Below are 25,561 nucleotides of genomic sequence, written 5' to 3' on the forward strand. Positions count from 1 at the left end.
GATCTATTTTTGGTTTTGCTTTGTTTGAGATGAAGATTGCTACCCCTGCTTTTTTTTTATTTCATCTGAAGCATAATATATTCTGCTCCAGCCTTTTACCATTACTCTGTGTGTATCTCTCTGCTTCAAATGTGTTTCTTGTAAACAACATATTGTAGAATTATGGTTCTTAATTCAGTCTGCTATCTGCTTCCATTGTATGTGAGGTGGAATCTCAGAATTGCACTAATTTGAATTTCTCTAATTAGTAGAAATTTGGAGCATTTCTCCATATAGCTATAAACAGCTTGTTTCTTCCTTTTATCATCTATAAATTTAGATCAGTTATCAATTGAGGAATGAATCTTTTTCTTAGAAACTTCAAACAGTCCCTTACATATCTTGGAAATGAGACTTTTTAAGGTGTTCGTCCAAGCCTAATTTCTACCAGACCGTTTTCTCATTTTCCCAATAGTTTTTATTAAATACGAAATTCTTTTCAGAATGCTCTCTATTTTCTGATTTACACAACACTGGGTTGATTGCCATTGTTATTCCTCCAGTTCATCTGTTCCACTGACCTACTTCTCTACTTTTTAATCAATATTAAATTGTTTTGAAGACTGCTACTTAATGCAAAGTTTGAGGTTGGGAAGTACTACTCCTTCTTCATTCCTAACTTTATTTCTCTTGATATTCTAAATCTTTTGTTTCTTGATATGAACTGTTATTATTTTACCAAGTTCTGTGACACATCCTTTTGATAGTTTGGCATATCCTTAAAAATGTCAATTTACTTTGGTAGTATTGTAATTTTTACTATATTGACATGGGTCAGCCATGAGCACTGCTTATTTCTCTAGCTATTTAAGTTATTCTTTATCTCTTTAAGTAACACTTTGTAATAGAATCTATAAGTACTTTGTATGCTTTGGTAGATTGATCTCAAAGTATTTTATGCATTTAATACCTGTTTTGAATGGATTTTCCATTTCTATTACTGCCTCTTGTATTTCACTATTATCAACACAGAAATACTATTGGTTTTTGTGGGGATTTTTGTAATCTGCAACTTGACTATAGTTATTATCTTAGTTATCTTTTTTGTTCCCTAGAATTTTCTAAGTGAACTATGTTATTATCAGCAAATAGGGATAGTTTTAACTCCTCTTTGTCTATCTTTGTGCATTTAATTTCTCGTCTTACTGCAATTGCTAGCATTTCTAAAACTGCATTAAATAACAGGAAAGAGAATGGGTATCTTTGCTTTACCACTGTATTTACTGGGTAAGCTTCTATAGTACCATCTTCTCAGTTGAGATTAAATAACATACATCTGTGATGCACTGTCAGTATGGTTGTGTGACTTACTTAGCATCAATTCAACAATATATCTTTTTTAATTCACCAGTTGACTTTGTTAAAAGGAACTTTGTTGTAAGACTGATTGAGTTATTATTTAGTTCAATCTTCAGTTACAAATATAATCAAATACAATGCATCTAAGTCAATAATCTTTGATGACTGAAAACTAACTTTTAACACAGGAAGGAAAATATTTTCTAAAGCTGAAATACTAACTAGTTTGTTGCAAAATTTTATTGGATTATTTTTCATTAATCTATCACCTATTCAAATGATTAAAAACTATAAAAATAGTATTCAATTCCTAAAGAAGGCCTGTAAGATACAACTCAGTTCTGGGAAAATCTTGAAGACTGTTTAAGGCTGAATAAAAAGCTTTTACTTCTATTAAAAGCTACTGGTTGAATAAAATGTAAAAGAAAAAAACTCAACATTCAAAGAATAATAGTGATTTATCTTTTCCATAATAAGATATAACCCACAGATTTATACTGGGTTTTAGGTGTTATTTATTTTATTATTTTTCTTGGTTTCATAAAACTTTAATCATTTTAGACTTTAATTTCACTGATCTTCCTTCTATTTCATTCAAGGTTCTGGGATTTTTATACAGATGAATTTAATAAATTCTATGTAGAACAAATATTAAAGAGAAACTAAGATTTAGTTCTGAGGACAACTGACAACTGGGTGCATGACACTGAAAAGGTCAGGTTCATTAAACATTGTACCTGGGTTTTCAATGTGAAATAGGAATAGTAAACTATTGTTCTCTAAATATAACAAAATCTCACTTTTTGAAATTCTCACAAATTTTATTCTCTTACAAATTCTCACTCTTTGAAAAGTATTATGTAAATGATATTATTAGTTATGCCTCTTGTCTGTCGTGAAACCATTTTAACTTTAGGTGGCTGGTTGGAAAGCTGGACTTGTAGGCAGGAAGGCCTGAGTGTGAATCCTGCCTCAGATACTCACTGGCTGTGGAACCCTGGGTGAGCCACTCAGCCTTTCAGCCTCAATTTCCTCACCTATAAAATATGGATAATAATAGCACCTAATCTGAAAAGGGTTATTTGTGAAGCCCAAATGAAATAATACATGCAAAGCACTTTGTAAGCCTGAAAGTGCCACATAAATATTAGCTATTACTATAGTTACATTTAAAAATTTTATGATTTAAGGCAGAAAATGTCAGGCTTTGTGCTAAGAAATAGAAGCGCTTTCAGAAATTGAAGCTGTGTTCCTTACACTTTCAGACTTGTATGGAAATGCTAAGGGGGCATTATCTTAATACCTATCTACAACAATAAAATTTGTGTGAAACCACAAAACTATTATGCTGACTTAATTGATAAATTGATGGAAATTCAGAGTAAAATTTTTTTTTATTTAATGAAAACATATAGCTAATGCATACTTTGCTTCTGCAATATCAAATTATAAATTCTGCTCATAAGCTACTACTCCAAATGAAATAATGCAATATCTCTATCAAACATTTTTTTGTTGTTGTTTTTGTTTTTTGCTAGGCAATGGGGTTAAATGACTTGTCCAGGGTCACACAGCTTAAGTGTCAAGTGTCTGAGGCTGGATGTGAACTCAAGTCCTCCTGACTCCAAGTCCAGTGCTCTATCCACCACGCCACCTAGCTGCCCATCTATCAAACTTTTAAGTTAGGTAAACTCAAGAGTCTCATGGTTATCATTTAGACAATTATTCAGCAATTTTACTTTTCATAAAAACCAAAAATATTCCAACCACATTAAAAACTTAAAACTTAGTAACTATACTGTTCACTTCAAAACTCTGTAAATGAATTAGAATATGTAATGATTTCCTATGAGATAGAAATGACTTTCCTCATATGACAAAATGATCCTTTAGAATGGTTACTATTCTAGATAACTCATTTTCTGCATCATTTTGTGAGTTGCAAGGTAGAACACTGCACTTCTGTCTACTTAGTACACCTCAGATTTTATTCTTCTTGTTGCTCAGTCATTTCAGTTGTAGTCGACACTTCATGACTATTTGGGGTTTCCTTGGCAAAGATACTGGAGTGGTTTGCCATTTCCTTCTGCAGCTCATTTTACAGATAAAGAACTGAGGCAAACATAACTAAGTGACTTGCCCAGGGTCAGACAGCGAGTAAGTATCTGAACTCAGGAAAATGAGTCATCCTGATTCCAAGCTTAGTGTTCTACCATTTAGCTGCCCTAGATTTTATATAGAAATCAGTAATATTTTAATTAAAAAGGTACATTATCTACTTTTTTTCACCCTAAAAAGCAAGAGTATTTCCAAACTTGTTTCTTTTAAGTTCTATAGCTAACTGGTATTCATCTATACACACACACACACACACACACGTATGTCTATATGTATACAACAAATACAAAGAACCTTTGTATTATCCATATACACCAATACATATTCTTTTTCATTAGCTCTATGTAAATTTTTCATCTTTAGAAAGGACAGCAATATTTTTCTAGTGTGTAAGATAAGTGTAGTTCTCCATAATCCATAGGATGTCTGCAGGTAAAGGACTGCCCATTGGACTTCCAAAGATGCAAGAGTCTGAACACATCACTCTTCACCTCAAAAATCTTCAGAGGCTCCCTACTGCTTATGAGATCTAATCCCAGAAGGAATAGCTTTAATTTTATCTTGTGAGAGAGCCAGTCAAACGTGATTTGGCAGAAAGTGAAAGAAATCTTTAGGCATTATGCTAAGATCATTTCTTTGGAGATGCAATTGTTTCAGATGAGGGATTTTCAAGACTTCCTCACATAGAAGTTCAAGGCCTCTTTTGATCAGTTCAGAGCAAGGGAAGGAGAGAAAAGAATTCCTTCAATAACGTTCCAAACATCTTTTAGGAGGGTAATTGACAGGGTCCTAGTTTTGATGGAGTTGCTCTCCAGAGGGTCAGTACATACATACAGTTCTATGAAGGAGAAGCTCTCTTTCATTTATTAGCACCACAAAGGACCAGTCCTTGAACTAGGAATCATCTTTTGTGGTAAGTAGTGATCTAAAGTGGAGCCATGGGGCCATAATTTTGGTTATCAGCCCATTGCTTCCCTCAGACTCAAGTCATCACAACAAAACCCAAATATGTGTGTGTGACTATATTTTTTTAAGAAAAGAAACTAGAATTAAGAAAGAGACAAGAGCTACAAATCCTTTATAATACATTTTGATTTAAGGGGTGGGGTGGGTCAGAGAAAGCATCCAACCAAAAGGATTTTATGATTAAAGCAAAAATCATTACAATATCCACATATATTGTTCTTTTTTTGGGGGGGGGGCTAGGCAATGGGGTTAAGTGACTTGCCCAGGGTCACACAGCTAGTAAGTGTTATGTGTCTGAGGCCGGATTGGAACTTAGGTCCTCCTGAATCCAGGGCCGGTGCTCTATCCACTGCGTCACCTAGCTGCCCCCCATATACACTGTTCTTTACCTTGCCAAATACTTCCAATATGCTATCCTGGCTTATATTTTCCTGAGACAGTACTTATAAAACATTTGACCACTGGAAGATATCAGGATAAAAGAATTTTGCTGCTACCACCTTTTCTCTGACTTAACTTCTAACAAAAAAAAAGTTCATTTTTCTGACAGTAAAGACAATAGCCAAAACCTGATGGAACTCAGTGAAACTCTTATTACTTGCTGTCCATAGAGGTGAATCACTAGCAACGTTGACCCTACTTAAAGCTGAAAATGGAAATGTTTCTTCTTGCCTCAGTTCCCACTAATACACTGAAAACCTTCATTTTCCAAATGAAGTTTTTACCAGAAGGGCCATTTCAAACTGCATTGCATTAAACAAAATCTTATATGTGGCTCAACTTATTCCTTTTTGCTCCAGTCAAGTTACCAATTCCTTATTTGGGACTCAGGTTGAAATTCTCAGGCTAATTAAAAATTACCCATCCTCTAACTGAGAAGAAGACTTAAACCAAGGTGGAAGCTGTATGGGAGAGAATGGTCAGATGTGAAATTCTGAGGAGGTGGAAATGGAAAGATTTAGCAATAAATCAGGGTGAAAGAAAGTGTGAAGTTAGGGATAATGTCAAGATTATGAACAAGAGAGGCTAGAAGAATGGTGGTGCCTTTTTGGATGTATTAAACTTGAGACGTTTCTGGGACACCTAGTTGGAAATATCCAATAATGACGTGGGACTGAAACTCCAGGAAGATGCTGGGGCAGAATATCTAGATCTGAAAGGTGCTGGCACAGACATTATCATCAAACCCCTGGAAAATGATGAGATCACTCAGAGAGATAATAGAGGGAGAAGAGAAGGGGACCTAAGACACAGCCTCGAGGAGCAACCATAGTTAGAAAGTGTGATAGGGATGATGAACTATCAAAGAAAACTGAGGAGTGCTTAGGCAGAGGGGAGGAGGATGAGTAGACAATATCCAGGAAGAGGTGGTCAACAGTGTCAAATACAGCAAACAGGTCAAAAAGGATGAGAGTGAAAAAAGACCATCAGATTTAACATGAACTCATCGGTAAGGTTGGACAGAGTATTTTTCATTTGAATAATGAAGTCAGAAGTCAGACTACAAAGAGCTATCAAGAACATGAAAAGTGGAGGCAGCAAGTATAGACTGCTTTTTCTAGGAGTTTGACTGAGAAAAGAAGGAGAGTTATAGGATGATGGACTAAGGAGATGTTAGGGTCTAGTGAAAGGGGGAGACCTAAACATGTCTGAAGCCGATAGATAAGGAGAGGTTGAAGATTTGAGAGAGAGTGGATGAGAGAGGTGAAAATCTGCTGAAGAAATGGAAGGTGATAGGAATAAAGTCATATGGAGGGGGGCTAACCTGGGCAAGAACAGTTACCTCAGTTGCAAAATGAAGAAGAAAAAAAGAGAGATAATATCAAGAGGTTTTTAGATAAAAAAAAAAACAGAAGAGGAAGCTCATGTTGAGTGACCTCAATTTCTCAGTAAAGTCAGAGATGAGGTCCTCAACTGAGAGAGAGAAAAGGAAGAGATGGAAGTGTAGGAAGCTTCAGGAAAGAAGACATGGTTTGGAATAGCTTCTGGGGGGGGAGTAAGATAGGGAATCAATAAGGGAAGATAAAAGGACTGCCGTGCTGAAGTGAGGGCCCATGGATGTGGCCAAGCACCCAAGCAGCACTGTTGTGTCACTAGCTCCAGCTGCATTCAGCAACATGTGGGTAGGAGCAGATGAAGCACATGGTGGGAACAGTGCAAGGCTAAGGCTTGGCAAGGGATGAGCACAGCAACAATACAAGCATACAAGGTATTTGAGGGCAGAGAAGAGAGTAATGTTGAACTCGTTAATTATAGGATAAAGACTGGAGAAGATAAGAAGTCAGAACAGGGTTAACAAAGAGCCCAAGAAAGCACAGAGGGGTAGAAGAAAGTTCCTGAATCATCACTGTGCTGAACTTTCATATTCATTTTTTGGCCAGTGGCAGGTAAAAAGACTTTAAGTAACCACTACGTGCCTCAGTTCCACTGGCAATCTTAATGATGTTAAGCATCACTTTTAAAGAAAATAAGAACCAGCTTTTTTCCATCACCAATACAGGAAATATCCTTCACAATGAAGCACAAAGATTTAACCGAGTTATGTGAAAGAAGTTCCTCTGGAGGCCTCAAATGCAAGAATAAATTACCACAGATTTTGTGAGCTCCTTTCCTATCTCCTTATAGTGAGAGAATTTTACCCACATGATGATGTCTTAATCTAAAGCCCTTGTTTTTCACAGAGGAATGCTGAGGCTAATACCTATGTTGTAATAAAAGCTAAGATTCTTAGTTGAAAGGAGAAAGATGTTAAAGAACATTATTCACGCAACATATAGGAAAACAGTTGCAAGTCAGTAACTTGGCAAGCCTTCCCATTCTGCTCCACTGACTTACGTTCTGGCTGCTTCTCATTGGGGGTTATGGATCTCACAAAATCTTGTGGAGTCATAAACACTTCGGCTTCACCAAACTCACTCACAATTTTCAAGGTAGCAAAATATCGGAAAATTTTGTCAGGAGTGGAGTAGGCTCGAATCCTGTTCTCATATTCCATCACCTAAAAAATAAATTTGAGAATCATCAGCATTAAAATACCAGCTCAATTTTATATAGGGCTCTTTACATATATTATCTAATTCAATCTTCACAATAGCCCTAGAAGGGAAACACCTTAAGGACTCCCATTCTCAAACAATGCTTCTCTTTAAATTTTTGGGCTACATGTTGGTGTCAGTTTTATTCAAATTAATACCTACGCATCAATTAAGAAAAATCAACAAAATGGTTTAGATAAATGATTGCGTGTTTCAATTAAAAAAAACACTGAGTTTGCTTGAATATCAATACCTATTTATAAGCCAAATGACCTACTGTTCTTGTTACTGTTTTGCTAAGGAGAGTTTTGTGGATCCTTAAAAGCTTTCAGTATATTCATGAAAACTGTCAATGAATGCTGCTCTGTTTAAATAAAGATGTACTGTAAATTTCTTTGGATTAAACAGGTAAAGTTGAGAGCTGTTTTCAGAGATTTAGACATATCTTGAATAGTAATAGCTTACATATATAGTGTTTTAAAGTTTGCAAAGCATGTTTTTTGTATTACATCATTTAATCCTTACAACAACCTTACAAGGTAGGTGCTATTATCACCTCCATTTTACAGATGAAGAAACTGAGGCTAAGAAAAGCTCAATGGCTTGTCTAAGGTCACACAGATAATTATTGCCTGAGGCAAGATTCAAAATCAAATCTTCCTAAGTTCAAGTTCAATACTCTAGCCACTATAGCCAGCTACTCCTCATAAAGGGTATTAGTTACAGAGTATAGGGCGGCCTGTCACTTCTTAAAACATCAAAACTAAAAGGTAGATTTAGTTTTGTGAAGTGAAAAAAAATCTTAACAGCCTTGAGTCTTTCTAGATTTTTATCTTTAAGAGAAACTGACAAGAAGAATTTGAGAGATGATAGTACCTCTACTGGGGGGCAGCCAGGTGGCACCGTGGATAGGGCACTGGGCCTGGAGTCAAGAAGACCTGAATTCAAATCTGGCCTCAGACACTTACTAGCTGTATGATCCTGGGCAGGTTACTTAACACTTTGCCTCAGTTTCCTCATCTGCAAAATGAGCTAGAGAAGGAAACAGCAAACTACTCTGATATCTTTGCTAAGAAAACCTCAAATGGGGTCACAAAGAGTCAGATATGAATGAAATGACTGAACAACACAAATCCTCTAATTAAAAAAATATATAATATATATAACATATATATAGAGATGATGTATGTGTATGTGTGTATATAAGTATAACACATATGTCATCTACATACATAGATACATATACATATATATATACATACATATACTCAAACATTAACATTTTAAAAAATTAAAATTATCACCACATACAATGGAAACCCAGTCTAAAACAAAACAGGTCTGGAACAACAGGATCCCAAAATTCAAATAATATCAAATTCAACAAATGATCATGGCTTCTTTTCCTATGGGTTATTCAGTAGAGAGTAAGTTGATGAAAGTGCAAACAAATGCTTGAATAGCACCCAATTAAATCAAATATTTTACCCAAAATTTCTAAATACAAGAGTATGGGTAAGTTAAAATGGAAGCCTATCTTATCAAAAGACATTAAGATCACCCTTCCGTACACTGCCTTTTCTGGGCACATATGATGATTACCTCTTATTATGAAAAAGAAATTCTCTAATCTATATCCTATACCTGCATATTGCTTGCTGGAAGGTGGTAAAGTAGAAAATTAAACACAGATTCTGGTAAGTGTGTGCGAAGCAATTTGTGAAAGACATTCAAAAACTTTGTTGATTTTTTTTTTTGGCCACATTTTATGAACGTGAATATGATCAGTGATTCATGCTTGCCAGACCTGTTCATTAGTAGCAGTCAATAGTCTTAGTTTCAGCACCAGATGTATTTTAGGAGCTAACAGAATCTGTTAATTTGTATCAATGCATAACTAGAACGTTTCTGACATTACTTTTATTATAAATTTGAATGATTTTTTTTAGAGAAAATCTTATCAAAGGCACTAACATTGAGCAAATATGTTGAGGAGCTTCTCATTCAGTAGTTTCAAGACTCAAGGACTCAGTAGGAACTGGCTTAACTGAAAATGACACAATGTGACCCAAGCTTTTCAAAACAAATTGCAACTATTAGCAAAGTGGTGCTGAATACAGAGCAGATGGCTGTTATGCAAAACATTTCCATAATAATCATGCTGTGAAAAAAAAAAAACACACACACACAAGAAAACCTCAAGAAAAATAAAGTAAAACAAGTATGCTTCAATCTGTACTCAGACCCCATTAGTTCTTTTTCTAGGGATAGATAGTATTTTTCATCCTAAGTCCTTCAGAGTTGTCTTAAATCATTGTATTGCTGACAATTGCTAAGTCATTCACAGCTGATTATACTACAATATCTCTGTTACTTTGTACATAATACATTTCACTTTGCATCAACTCAAGTAAGTCTTTCCAGGTTTTTCTGACAGTGTCCTTCTCATCATTTCCCATAGTACAGTAGTATTGCATCACAATCACCACAATTCGTTCAGTCACTCCCCAAGTGATGGGCATCCCCTTAATTTCCAATTCTTTGCCACCAGAAAAGTGCTGCTACAGGTATTTTTGTACATATAGGTCCTTTGCCTTTTTGTTTTTTATCGCTTCTGGGATACAGATCCAGCAGTGGTATTGCTAGGTCAAAGGGTATGCATGGTTTTATAGTCCTTCAGGCATAGTTCCAAAGTGCTCTACAGAATGGTTAAATCAGTTCACAATTCCACCAACAGTGCACTAATGTCTTATTTTTCCCACATCCCCTCCAACATTTGTCATTCTCCTTTTCTATCCTAATAGCCAATTTAATAGGTATGAGGTAATATCTCAGAATTGTTTCAATGTGCATTCCTCCAATCAACAGCCATTTAGAGGACCTTCTCATATGGCTATAGACAGCTTTGATTACTTCATCTGAAAACTGTTCATATCTCTTGATCATTTATCAATTGGTGAATGGCTCTTATTTTTATAAATCTGACTCAGTTCTTTATGTTTGAGAAATGAGGCCTTTATCAGAGAAACTTCTTCAAAATCTTTTTCAGTTACTACTGCTAACTATATTTCCCTCCATCCTATTTCCCCTTCCTGTTTATTCTATTCTCTCCCTCCCTTTTCTGCTGTCCCTCCTCAAAAGTGTTTTGTTTCTGACTACCCCCTCCTCCAATCTGCCCTCCCTTCTCTTACCCTTTCCCTTTCCCCTCCTACTTTGTTGTAACGTAAGATGGATGTCTATACCCAATTGTGTGTGTATGTGAGCCAATTCTGATGAGAGTAAGGTTCACTCATTCTCCCTCATCCCCCCTTTCACCTCCATTGTAAAAGTTTTTTCTTGCCTCTTTTATTACCCCATTCTATCTCTCCCTTTCCCCTTCTCCCAGTGCATTCCTCTCTTGCCCTTTAATTTTATTTTTTTTAGATATCATCTCTTTATATTCAACTCACACCTGTGCCTTCTGTCTATATATACTCCTTCTAACTGCCCTCATGAGAAAGTACTTATGATGATACAAGTATCATCTTCTCATGTAGGAATATAAACCGTTTAACCTTATTCAGTTCCTTGTGATTTCCCTTTCCTGTTTACCTTTTTGTTTCTCTTGAGTCTTGTATTTGAAAGTCAATTTTCTATTTAGCTCTGGTCTTTTCATCAAGAATGCTTGGGGAATCGCAGGCAGCTGTGGTGGTTTCCAGACATCTCAAACCAGGAACGCCAAAGACAACGTGGAAGGTCAGGGGGAAAAGTCTGTGACTGCAGTGAGAGAGGAGCTAGGTCTCAGCCACAAGTCTTGAGCGCGGCCCGGGGCCACGCCTTTTTCCTGAGCTTTTGGCCCACAGACTGAGGGGCAATCGAGTGGCTGATCAGAGGGGGATTGCAGGGATCTCTTTGCAAGTGCTGAGGCAGGAATCCCTTGCTTTACTGGTACTTGGATCTGGGTCACAGTTCTGAGGGGCGGTCCTGGGGCGAGGAGGAACGCTGGTGCGGTGGAGCTTGTTGTGGCTGTGGAGAGGAAACACCTCGCCCCTTATCATACCACCTTGGAAGAACTGAAAATGTACAGGTCCCCTAGAAGTACCTCTGAAAACAGCTGTACAAACCCCCGAAGCTTGGGACAGTACACTCTTCACATTGCAAGCAGACTTTTACCTTAACAGAGAGTTTATAACTTAAGTAATTGGCCGGGATCATGAGTAAGCAGCGCAAAAAGAGTCAAACTATATTATCTTACTTTGGTGACAAAGAAGATCAAAACACACAACCAGAAGAAGACAACAAAGCCAAAGCTCCTACATCCAAACCCTACAAGAAAAATATGAATCAGTCCCAGGCCTTGGAAGAGCTCAAAAGGGATTTTGAGAAGCACGTAAGAGAAGTAGAGGAAAAACTGAGAGTGATGCAAGAAAATCCTGAAAAACAACTCAACAGCTTGCTAAAAGAGACCCCCAAAAATACTGAAGAAAATAACACCTTAAAAAATAGCCTAACCCAAATGGCAAAAGAGGTCCAAAAAGCCAATGAGGAGAAGAATGCCCTAAAAAGCAAAATTGGCCAAATGGAAAAGGAAGTCCAAAAGATTACTGAAGAAAATACTTCCTTAAAAATTAGAATAGAGCAATTGGAAGCTAGTGACTTTATGAGAAATCAAGACACTGTAAAACAAATCCAAAAGAATGAAAAATTAGAAAACAATGTGAAATATCTCATTGGAAAACAACTGACCTGGAAAATAGATCCAGGAGACAGAATTTAAAAATTATTGGACTAACTGAAAGCTATGATCAAAAAAAGGGCCTAGATATCATCTTTCAAGAAATTATCCAGGAAAACTGTCCTGATATTTTAGAACCAGAGGGCAAAGTAGAAATTGAAAGAATCCACCAATCTCCTCCTGAAAGATATCCCCAAAGGAAAACTCCTAGGAATATTGTAGCCAAATTCCAGAGTTCCCAGGTCAAGGTGAAAATATTACAAGCAGCCAGAAAGAAACAATTCAAGTATTGTGGAAACACAATCAGAATAACACAAGATTTAGCTGCTTCTACATTAAGGGACCGCAGGCCATGGAATATAATATTCCGGAGAGCAAAGGAGATAGGATTACAATCAAGAATCACCTACCCAGCAAAACTGAGTATAATCCTGCAGGGGAAAAAATGGTCATTCAGTGAAATAGAGGACTTTCAAGCATTCTTGATGAAAAGGTCAGAGTTGAATAGAAAATTTGATTTTCAAATACAAGACTCGAGTAGAACATGAAGAGGTAAACAGGAAAGAGAAATCATAAGAGACTTATTAAGGTTGAATTGTTTACATTCCTGCATGGAAATATGATATCAGTAACTCATGAGACCTTTGTCAGTATTAGGGTAGTTGGAGGGGAAAAAATTATATGTACATATATATAGATATAGATAGATAGAGGGCACAGGGTGAGTTGAAAATGAAGGGGTCACATCTAGAGAATAAAATTAAGGGGTGAGAGAGGAATATACTAGGAGAAGGAGAAAGGGAGAGGTAGAATGGGGTAAATTATCCTACAAAAAAAACAAAACAAAAGAAAAGGCTCTTACAATGGAGGGGAAAAGGGGGAAGGTGAGAGGGAATGAGTGAATCTTATTCTCATAGGATTTGACTTAAGGAGTGAATAACATACACACTCAATTGGGTGTGGAAATCTGTCTTACCCTACAGGAAAATAGGGAGGGAAGGAGACAAGAGAGTAGGGGAATGATAGAGAGGAGGGCAGATTGGGAAAGGGAGTAATCAGAAGCAAATATTTCTGAGGAGGGACAGGGTCAAAAGAAAGAATAGAACAAATGGGGGTGGGGAAGGAAAGGATTAAGGGCCTGTCTACTATGGAAGTGTTTTGCATAACTGCACATGTATAACCTATATTGAGTTGCTTGCCTTTTCAATAAGGGTGGGTGAGGAAGGAGGAAGGGAGAAAATTTGGAACCCAAAGTTTTAAAAACACATGTTCAAAAAAAATGTTTTCACATGCAACTGGGAAATAAGAAATACAGGAAATGGGGTACAGAAATCCATCCTGCCCTACAGGAAAATTGAACGGGAAGGGGATAAGAGAAGGGGGGGAGAGATAGAAGGAAAGGCAGACTAGGGGGCAGGGGATTTAGAATGCATGCCATCTTGGGGCAGGGGGAGGGGTGAGATGGGGTGAAAATTTGGAACTCAAAATCTTGTGGAAGTAAATGTTGAAAACAAAAAAATAAATAAAAAATTACCAAATTAGAAAAAAAAAAAAAAAGGAATGCTTGGAAGTCCTCTATTTCATTGAATGTCCATTTTTTCCCCTGAAGGATTATATTTAGTTTTGCTGGGCAGGTGATTCTTGATTGTAATCCTAGTTCTTTTTTCTTCTGGAATATCATATTCCAAGAATTCTAGTCCTTTAATATAGAAGCTGCTAAATCTTGTGTTATCCTGACTGGCTCCCTGATACTTGAATTGTTTCTTTTTGCCTGTTGGAAATATTTTCTCCTTGACCTGGGAGCTCTGGAATTTGGCTATAATATTCCTGGGAGTTTTCATTTAGGCATCTCTTTCAGGATGTGATCAGTGGATTCTTGCAACTTGGATCTAGAATATCAGGGCAGTTTTCCTTGATAATTTCTTGAAATATGATGCCTAGGTTCTTTTTTTTGATTATGGCTTTCAGGTAGTCCAATAATTTTTAAATTATCTCTCCTGGATCTATTTTCCAGGTCAGTTGTTTTTCCAATGAGTTATTTCATATTTTCTTCTATTTTTTCATTCTTTTGCTTTTGTTTTATTGTTTCCTGATTTCCCATAAAGTCATTAGCTTCCATTTGTTCAATTCTAATTTTTAAGGAATTATTTTCTTCAGTGAACTTTGGTACCTCCATTTCATTTCGGCCAATTGTACTTTTTAAAAATAAATTGTAGGAGCAGAGCCAAAATGGTGGAGGAAAGGCATCCATCCAGCTGAACACTCCCAATATTCCCCTCCAAACAACTTTAAAATAACATCCCAAACAGAATTTTGGAGCGGCAGAGACAACAAAAGGTCACAATGAGACATTTTCCCAGTCTAAAAGAACTTAGGAGGTTGGCAAGAAAGGTCTGTGACACCAAGGTGGGCAGCAGTAGCACCAGAGGGAGGTCCTAGAGACAGCAGCAACAAGTGTCAGCAATAGCTTTGGGAGGTGTCAGAGCAGCAATGTTCTAGGTGGCAGTTCCCAAGTGGAGAAGAGCATTGGTGGTCAGTCACAAGGGAGCAGGGGCCCTGGTCACAGTTACAAGGCAGAGAGGTGCACTAATGTTTGTGGCTGCAGGGGATGATCAAGGACTCTTCCTAGGGAAAGGGAAAGCCACAGTGTAGACCAGGAAAGCAGGGGCCACACCTCTCCCTGCCTCCCACCACCTTGGAAGCACTGAAAAACTGGCAGATCTCCAGAACTAGCACTGAAAACACCAGCACAAAGAAGCCTGAAGCTTGAGACAGTGCCTCCCCACTGCCAGGTAAACAAAGCTCAACTTTAACATAAAGTTCAAAGTTAAGAAATAAGTTGGGGAAATGAGCAAACAACAAAAAAAGAACTTGACCATAAAAAGCTACTACAGTGTCAGGGAAGAACAAGATACAAACTCAGAAGAAGACAACAATGTGAAAACAGGTAGATCCAAAGCCTCAAAGAAAAATGCTAATTAGACCTAAAGCCTAACAAGAATTCCTGGAGGAGTTAAAGAAAGCCACGAGTAATAAAATTGGGAAAAGAAATGAGAGTAATACAAGAAATCTATGAAAAGAGAATTAACAGCTTGGTAAAAGAAGCACAAAAATATACTGAAGAAAATAAAACCCTAAAAAACAGATTTGGCCTAATGGTAAAAGAGGTACAAAAATTCACTTAAGAAAAGACCTTCTTAAAAAGGAGAATTGTCCAAATGGAAAAAGAGTTTCAAAAACTCACTGAAAAAAATGATTTTTTTCTTTTTTCTGACTCGCTCAGGTCACACAGCTAATAGGTGTCATGTGTGTGAGGCTGGATTTGAACTCAGGTCCTCCTGACTCCAAGGCCAGAGCTTTATCCACTGCGCCACCTAGCTGCCCTGAAAATAATCCCTTAAAAACTGGAATTGGACAAGAGGAAGCTAATGACTCCATGAAACATCAAAAAACAAAACAAAACAATAAAACAAAGGCGAAAGAATGAAAAAATAGAAGAAAATATCTCATTGGAAAAACAACTGACTTAGAAAATAGATCAAGGAGAGATAATTTTAAAATTATTGGACTACCTGAAAGCCATGATTAAAAAAATAGAGCCTAGACATCATATTTCAAGAAATTATCAAGAAAAACTGCCCCAATATCTTAGATTTGGATTCCATAGAAATGGAAAGAATCCACTGATCACCTCCTGAAAGAGAAACCAAAATGAAAACTCCCAATATCTTAGATTTGGATTCCATAGAAATGGAAAGAATCCACTGGTCACCTCCTGAAAGGAAACCAAAATGAAAACTCCCAAGAATATTACAGCCAAATTCCAGAGTTTCCATGTCAAGGAGAAATTATTGTAAGCACCCAGAAAGAAACAATTCAAATACCATGGAGCCATAACCAAGATCATGAAAGATTTAGCAGGTTGCATACTAAAGAAATGAAGGGCTTGGAATCACATTTTGAAATGCAAAAGAGCTAGGATTGCAACCAAGAGATGAAAAGACCAGAGTTGAATAGAAAAATTTACATTATTAGACATCAAAGATTAAGGAATTTGCCAATTTGTCTTCATAACTTTGGTTTCCCTATTCCATATCTAATTGCTCAAGAAAGACTCTTGAAGAAATGAGCTATCATAAGATCACAGATTTAGATATGGAAGAGACCTCTGAGGTCACCTAGTTCAATTCCTTCATTTTACAGATGAGGAAACTGAGACTCACAGAGGTTAAATGATTAATGCAAGAACTCACACATAGTAGGTCATCTTTAAATACATTTCTAAAAGTCTGTATTAAAAACTTCAACCTAAAATGGAAACACCCCTGTAGACCACATACTTAGAAAACCATAATTAATATTGTCTATGTTGTATTTTCATTTATTTTGTGAAACATTTCCTAACTACATTATATTCTAGTTCCTGAAGTACTCAGGAGTTTTGCCTGAAGTAGATACCTCTGACCTAAAGTATGACAGGCAAAATAATGTATGCATTGTCTGACTTGGCCACTGTTTATTGCTTTTTTTTTAAACTGTTTTGCTTTATTTTAAGGTGAAGGCTCACTAGATGAGATAACAGCAGGATGGCAGTTAAGTCCAGAAATGACTGATAGAAAAACTAAAGGCATCAATAAAACTTTAAAAATAAAATACACCTTGCCACAAATAACAAGATGGATAGGAACATATATTATCATGTTCTAAGCTGAACAGAAAGTATCACATTCTCTCAAGTCAGGTTATGATTGATAAAATCATGTAAATAGCTATTTTAACTATGCAACTCCTTGCAACTACCTTTCTATTAATCAAGGTTTTTCCAAATCATGTCACCGTTTAGAAAATAATTTTTAAAAATAAAATTCATGTCAGCTAGCTAAGCCTTATGAAGTCTGAATTTAATCAATACTGACTTGGAAATTAAGCTACCATGCAAATAACTGGGTCTCCAACAACACACATTTACAATTAGACCCATTAAGTATCAAATCCAAGCCTCTAAGTGTACTAAATCAAAGCCTACTTGATTCTAGTATGTTCTTATGCCAAGAGAGAAAACACAACAAAGATCATACGGAACATGTAAGCCTTCCCCTTCACTTTAGAAAAGCACTTTGCCGTTATTAAGATTTTCTATATATTTACTTTGTGATTACATATTGTCTGCTGGTAAAGGCTAGAGTGTAACAGGATGAGGTCTCACCCAGTTACAACATCCATTTGCTGGAAGTAAAGATATTTTTACTATAAAGATAATGCTTGTCCAAAAGTTTTTTCCCATGGTGTTTTGGAAATTTAGAAACATGATTAAGCTTATCATTTAACGGAAATCTCCCCTCTCTGGAGAGCAAGTAAAACTGCTAATGTATACAAACGAACTTTCTCAATACAGTATGTAGCTTCCTGTACTTTGGGGCTCAAGTGGAAAACTAAGTTTCCTAATGGATGGAGTGTAACACTTAAGGATTAACCTGTGACATAGAACTTCATTTCATCCCTTTACAATAGTTTCCTAACTGATCTCCCTGCTTCCAGTCTTTCTGTTTGTCAATCCAGTCTCCATACAACTACCAATTGATACTGCCACTCTCTGCTCAAAAAGCTCCAGAGGTTTCCTACTGTCTTTACGTTAAGATAGAAACTCTTGTTTGTTATAAGAAGTCCTTCACAATTTGACTCCAGGTTACTTTTCCAGATTTATTTTAATTTCCTTTCTTTCATACACTGTATTTTTGGGTGCAGTGGCTTTTTTTGCTATTCTGTATACAGAACGTTTCATTTCCCTTCTGTATGACTTTGCATAGGCTACCCCCTATGCCAGAAATGCCTTTATTCCCCTCACCTCCACAGCTGTGTTCCTAGCTCTTTTCAAGGGTCAGTTCAAGGCTTTTCCTTCTCCTTCCAGTTGTTAGGACTCCTGCTATCCCATATTGAAATTCCATTTCCTTATCAGTCCCATACTGTCTCTCCTTATGATAGAAGAATCTTGAAGGCAAAGGCTCTTAAGTGCAGGGAAAAGAATACCAAGGTTGGAACAGGAATAACTGGGTTAAAACCCTGGCTCTGTCACTTATTACCTATTTGACCTTGGCCAGGTCAACTGATTTCTCTGGGCCTCGGGACGTCATCTGTAAAATGAGACCATTGGAGTCAGCGACCTCTCAGGGCCCTTACACCTCCATGGCTATCCATTTCTGCTGCCCAACCATACCGCTTTGCACACAAAAGGTACTTCATAAATACTTGCTGAATTAAACTGAATTGCCAGTTACTAGGGGAAGTAACACACAAACAAACTTGACAGCGAATTAAAATTTCCCAAAGAGAGGGGGAAAAAAAGAACCAAACATTCGATCTTGAAGCAGTAAAACTAGTTGGACAAATGAAGAGAGGAAGGTTCTTAAATCTGGATTTAAGAGTAGAAAATTGCTTATGGGGAATGAACTAGGAAGGAAAGTCATTACTTTGATTTTTATACTGCCAGCTCCTGGTCACTAAATTCAACAAGCCCCAAAATACTAGCCATTAACAAGATGCAGAAGGTGGAACTTTTCTGCAACAAAAGTGCATGTGATGATAACAGCAGGTGGTGATGGTGACAGAAGAACTTCACACACAAGTACAGAGTACAAACATTGATGATCCCCTTTTATATTTTGCTAAAGGGGGTCTATTCATAATTAAAACTTGACATTGCAAATCACGAGCAGAGTGAAAGCACAAGATAATAAGTACCATGGTATTTATTGTCATTTAATTCCATTAAGTAACAGATTAAACTTCAGAAGTCAAATTAAGTACAGATCAGAAAGAAGAAGAAAATATGAGACACTCTTGGCACTAGTTCTGACCTACAAGTTAAGTATTTCACATTGCTTCAATATTTTTGGCTTAATGAGAGGTAAACAGGAAAAAACAAGCATTTTGGAAGTGGGAGAATGGAGTACATGAAATACATATTACATTTAAAATAGACATTTCAGGCATAGCATTCAACTACAGTATGCAGGATAGTAAAAAGTGCACAGTGACACCTCAACAAAGAGTCCACACTCTTTTTTTCCCAATACCTTTCGGTCCCTGAATCCAGAACGCTGCTTCTTTTTCTCTTCGGGCAGATCATGAATATGACTGTCTTTACAGGGTTCTTTCTCCTTATTCTCCCCATTGTCCTCATCCTCATGGTCATCCTTGAGGTCTTCCTTTACTGATGGTGGAGATTCTGCATGGGCTCTGTGATGGGCAAGAACATAATATGGATTAATCTAATCAGCAGGAAACATAACACAAATCAAACAGGACCCACCCATAGAAGTAATAGGATCAACAGAAATAGATCTTTTGCTTTAAAAAAAAAATCTAGTGTCTATACATAAACATAACTAATACTCTGAACATAACTGAGATCCTTAACATTACAGGCTCTTGTCAACTTTAAGAACAATGAATGCCATGTGTGTCAAGTTCTTTCTTCTGTCAAGTCAAAGACTGTCAAAAATTTATTCTCCCTTTTCTATTAAGTCTTTTTTGACTACCTTAGTCCTTAGTGGTCTCTCACCTTTCTCATGTGTGTTTGGCACCTTTATGAAAAGTTATCACAGGTTAGGGCATTAAAACCACAAACAAATGAAGAAAAGGAGAAATATTAAATACATCCCTGACTAATCATGATATAATAAAAATTACAACCAACAAAGAGCATTGAAGAAAGAATTCAATAATGAAGTCTAAATAATTTAATCATAAAGAATTTTTGGGTCAAAGAACAAATGATGAACAGGTAACAGTTCTTGACCAAACTAGGGACTGAAAGTATCACAGAAGATAAAATGGACAATTCTGATTACATAAAATTGAATTTTTTTGCAAAAGCTTTTGTTTATTAAAATTCTAAGTTGTACAGAAGGTGCTGACCTACACTGGTAGAGGAAGTTTTCCTCCCTTTGGAATGCCATATACCAATGAAATAATAGGTATGGTCCCTATCCTTACTATCTTCTTGCACCAACAAAATCAATGTGGTTAAAATTAGAAGGGAAACAATTAGAAGGAGAAAAGAAATCTTTGCAATGAGTTTCTCTGATAAAAATTCAATATATAGGTAAGTAATTCAAGTATATAATAAGAGATATCCCCAACAGATAAATGATCAAAGGGCATGGACAGGAATTTCTTACAAGAAGAAATCCAAGCTCTTAACAATCATGTGAAAAAATATTCCAAATCTCTAGTAAGAAAAATGCAAATGGGAACATTGCTGAGACTTTGTTTCACAGTCATCAGTTTGGCAAAGATGACAAAAAAAGGAAGATGACATTACTGGAAGGGCTATGGGAAAACAATAAAATTAATAACATTTTAGTGACACTGTGAATTAGTCTAGGCATTCTGGGAAACAATTTAGAAATATTCCTTGAATTACAGAACTATGTATACACTCTGACCCAGCAATGCCACTATGTTAGGCTTATACCTTAGAGAGACCAAAGAAAATAGAAAAGGACTAATATGTACCAAAATCTTCACAATAGCAAAGAACTTCTAGCAAAGAACTAGAAACTAAAGAAATGCTCATTAGTTCAGGAATAATCAAAAAATTGTGATAAATGAAGGTAATGGAGTATTATTGTGTCAGATTTAGAAACCTTGAGAGACTTGTATAAATTAATATAAAATGAAGTGAGCAGAACAAGAATTTATTTTTAAAATTATTTTTGAATTAGCAAAAACCTATCTTCTTTCCAACTCACCCTCCAATTGAGAACTAAAGAAAAACAAAACCCTTATTACAAACATGTAAAGTCAAGCAAAACAAATTTCCAAATTGGTCACGTGGTGTGTGTGTGTGTGTGTGTGTGTGTGTGTGTGTGCGCGCGCGCGCGATTCTGCCCTATGTCCTTCACCTATCAGGAGGTAGGTATCATGTTCCATTGTTAGTCCTCTGGAATTGGAGCTGATCACGACACTGATCAGTCTTCCTAGGTCTTTCAAGGTTTTCAGTCTCTACAATATTGCTGTCATTACATAAACTGTTCTCTTAGTTCTGTTTACTTCCCTCTGTATCAGTTCATACCAATCTTCCCACATTTCTCCAAAACCATCCCCTTCATCATTTCTTACAGTACAACAGTATTCTACCAGATTTGCATACCATTACTTATTCAGCCATTCCCCAATTATTAGACATCATTTCAAATTCTCATTCTTAGCTACCTCAAAGAGCTACAAATGTTTTTGTATGTCCTTTAGGGTTTGTTTTGCTTAAAACTAATCCCTTTCTTAATCTATTCTTCTAATTCCCCCTTCTCCCCTTTCCCTCCCATTTCCCCGGTTAAGTGAGATGTATATTTGTACCTGTGCATGTGTGTATATCTGTATTCTTATTTCTTTTGATCAGTTCAGATGAGAGTGAAATTTAAATGTCAGCCATGGACCTCCTCCTCCTCCTCCTTCTTTGCACAGATATCCACTTTTGCACCCTGGTTATGTGAGATACTTTTCTTTAACCTTTTTCTCCCTTCCCTCCTAGTGAATTCCTCATCCCCCCTCTTCTCATTCTCCTTTTAAGATCATCAAGACATAACAGAACCATTCCAGGTCTTTGGTCTAATTTGATTACTTCTATGATCCCTGATGAAGGTAGAGTTCAATGGAGACGTGTATCATCTTCCCACACTAGAATGTAAAGTTTATCCTTTATCATTGTTCATCTGTGTTTACCTTTTTATGATTCTCTTCACTCCCATGTTTGAACTTCCAAGTTTCTACACAACTCAGGTCTTTTTATCAGGAATCCCTAGGAGTCCTCTATTTCATTGAAGATTATTTTTCCCCTACAGGATCATACTCAGTTTTGCTAGGTAAATTATTCTTGGTTGTAAGGCTACATCCTTTACCTTCTGGAATATCGCATTCAAAGCTCTCTGCTCTTTTAAAATGGTTAACTGCTAAATCTTGTATAATCTTGACTATGGATCTTCAGTATTTGAAATCTTTCTGGCCTTTTAAGTATTTTTTCTTTGACCTGGAAGCTCAGGATTTTGTCTAGAACATTCTTAGGAGTTTTAATTTTGAGGTTTCTTTCAGAAGATAACCAGTGGGTCGTTTCTATTTCTACTTTGCCCTCTAGCTCTAAAAGAACTAGGCAGTTTTAAGATTTCTTGAAATATGATGTCTAAGCTCTTTTCTTAGTCATGGTTTTCAGGTAGTCCAATGATTCTGTTGCCAAGGCCTGTCAGCTTACCTTTGCAATATCTCTCAAATTTGTCCTTTTCTCTCCCCTGACACTGCCCCTATTCTGATGCAGGCCTTCATCACCTCATTTCTGGAGTACTGAAGTAGCCTTCAGGTGAGTCTGCCTGCCTCAAATTTTTCCCCACTCCAACCTATCAACCTATTCAGGCAACAGAGCGATTTTCTTAAACTTCAGGTCCAACAATGTCACCCCCCTACTCAATAAACTCCTATGATTCTCTATGATTTCCAGGATCAAATACAAAATCCTCTGCTTGTTGTTCAAAGCCCTTCCTAGACCCCTTCTACTTTCCCAGTCTTCTTACACCTTACTTCACACCACATACCCTTCAACCCAGTGACACTGGCTTCCTGTCTCTTCCACAAACAAGACTTTAGTTATCCATATTACCTTATGTATATATATGTTGTCTATACAAGTCAATGTAGTTTATTTGCTAATACAATTAAGAAAGCACAATTCTTGAATCATTAGATTTCTTGGGCTTCAAGTATTTTTAAAAAGAAAATTCATATATGCAGAAGATCACATTCTGGGCTGGTTCTTGACACTATGTTTCTGCTCAGTTATAGGGCAAGACTTCTTTTCATTTATTTTCCCCCATGAGATCATTTACTTTTATTTGAATGATGCCATTTTCCAATGGACCCAAAACCAAATTACTCAAAAGAAATCTGCACCCTTTAGCACTACTGAAAAATAGGAAGTCAACAGATAATAACGGACTTAAATGATGATAAAACAAAACCTAAGTATTTAGAAATACATCTAGGTTTATTTGGAAGAAAATTAGATAACAGCTTTTATATAGTGCTTTAAGAATTACAAAGTACTTTGCAAATATTAGCTTGTTTGTGAATTGAGCAGAACCAGGAGAACACTGTACACAGTAACAGCAATAAGGTGAATGACTTACCTATTCTCAGCAATACAATGATCCAAGACAATTCCAAAGGACTCATGATGAAAAATGCTATCCTCTTCTAGAGAAAGAACTGATGGGAGTCTGAATGTAAATTGAAGCATACTATTTTTCACTATCTGTATTTTTGTGTGTGTCTTTTTTTTCCTTTGCCTGTGTCTTCTTCACAATATGACCAATATGGTAATATGTTTTACATGATTAACCATGATATAACCTATATCAAATTGCTTACCATCTCACAGAGAGGGGAGGTAAGGGAGGAAGACAGAAAATTTGGAACTCATGTTAAAATTGTCTTTATATGTAACTGGAGAAAAAATATTATTTAAAAAATTATCCTGATCTATCCTTACAACAACCCTGGGAAGTAGGTGCTATTATTATCATCCCCATTTTATAGTTGAGGAAAGAGGCAGACAGTATTAAGTAACTTTTCCAGGATGACACAACCTCTAAATGTATGAGGCTAGATTGTAACTCAAGTGTTTCTGACTCCAGGCCCAGAGCCCTAACCACTTCGCCATAAAGACAGATTAACTACAAGGACAGTACATCCATATGCTTTACAGCATAGTAACAGGGAAGTCAAGTCACATCAACAAGTATTTAATAAGTGTCTACTATGTGCCAGGCACTGTGCTAAGAGCTACAGATAAAAAGAAAGGCAAAAGACATCTCTTAAGGAGCTCATAATCTAAAAGAGGAGACAACATGCAAAGAATTATATGTAATAAGATATATAAAGGATAAACTGGACATAATCTTAGACTAATATTAAGGGAGATTAGGTTTCACTCAAATAGCTAAAGCAACCTGAACTGCTAATGAAAGGTTAATACTTTAGAATACTAGTACTTTGGTAAAGGCCCAATAAGCTGCTTTTAATTTTGTAGGGAATTTCTTTAAAAAAAGAAAACATTTCCCCCACATTGCCATCTTTCTCACTTTTGCTATCCCACATGCCATAGATAGAGAACGAAGAATACTGAATCCAGTCCAGTTCTGACCCAATCCACAGGTTTAGGTTATGATTAGTCCAGACTGGAGAAGGCAAGATGTGAGTCCCTCCTAACAGTGGGCTATCCCTCTCAAAACCCACAATGCTTTAAATTTGGCATCTAGGAAGCAGATCACTCTAGCATACATCCAGAATTTTCACAAGTTCTAGACCAAATCATAGATCTGAGCCTGCCAAATCTCTACGAAAATTCCCCAAATTATCTTGTTCATCCAAGGGTCCATGGGATTACTGTTGACCAAGAGCTACCAGGACCAGACAATCTAGACCTTCTTCCCCCAAGACTAAAAGATGACTGCTGCTTTACTACTGAATTGAAAAGCTGTGATCAGATGGCAAAATTATGGCATGGGATAACTGTGCAATCCATACAAGAGATTTACCAGTGTGTTCATCACATTCCAAACTAGAATTCAAGCAGGTACCATTTCTTAAGCATCTAGCACTAGTCTGCTCACAATGGCATCAGCCCTGAAGAATGCATAGTTCCCTCACAGCATAGTGAATACACAGAAGTTCTATCATTCTACCTCCTTTAAGAGGTTGAGCTGTTGTTATCAAAATGTCTAAGGTGACTATGGCCCTGATGGCAGGAATGGTTTCTCTTTGTAAATGCTACTGCTGGAAAGTAACATTCACTACAATAAAAAGAGAATGTTTCTAGGCCTTGGACAATTTTATTTCAGACAGTTATCAGATATGTTTTTAAGGTTCTGTTTTTGGTAAGGTTTAAAGATGGGAATGAACAAATTGTAATTTGGGGTAGAGGAGTGATAATCCCAGAAAAGAGAGGATCATTGTTTGCCTAATAACTTCACATGACTCATACAAAGATCTTTGCCTGGCCATAGTCTATGACAGCAACTGCCCCAGAAAGCAAAGTGTGACAAGGCATTTCCTTTATTATGGCACCTCCCTTTATTATTTGTGTAAATAAGATGTGTTTATTTTTAACTTTGAGTAAAATGGCCTACAAGTAGCACATCCATGATTAAAACACACAGTTGGAAGCACAAATTATAAATATTTCAGCATTAAAGTTATCAGAAGCCATTTTGGGGCCAAAAAAGCCACCATGTCCCTTTTCAGTATAAAACTGAATTCATCCCAGTTTTCTCTCTGCAGATGGGGGGAGAGGGGTGCGAGTAGGGCAGGAACAGCAATTCTGAAACCCTATAGCGCTTTCAAA

At 36.7% G+C, this 25,561-nt stretch overlaps 1 protein-coding gene across 2 annotated transcripts in view; it reads right to left on the reverse strand.

The window, feature by feature from the left end:
- The window catches only part of MICU1 (mitochondrial calcium uptake 1), a 219,089-nt gene that overhangs the window by 150,123 nt on the left and 43,405 nt on the right, over positions 1–25,561 (reverse strand). For both annotated transcript variants that reach the window (XM_027860205.1, XM_027860199.1), the window contains exons 3-4: positions 19,245–19,407; positions 7,258–7,420 (exon numbers count right to left, since the gene is read on the reverse strand). In XM_027860205.1, the coding sequence (XP_027716006.1) occupies positions 7,258–7,420; positions 19,245–19,407 (326 nt within the window). The remainder of the gene's footprint in view (positions 1–7,257; positions 7,421–19,244; positions 19,408–25,561) is intronic.

This window comes from Vombatus ursinus, unplaced genomic scaffold (genome assembly GCF_900497805.2).
Source record: "Vombatus ursinus unplaced genomic scaffold, bare-nosed wombat genome assembly UNPS02000749.1, whole genome shotgun sequence".
In the NCBI taxonomy this organism is placed as follows: domain Eukaryota; kingdom Metazoa; phylum Chordata; class Mammalia; order Diprotodontia; family Vombatidae; genus Vombatus; species Vombatus ursinus.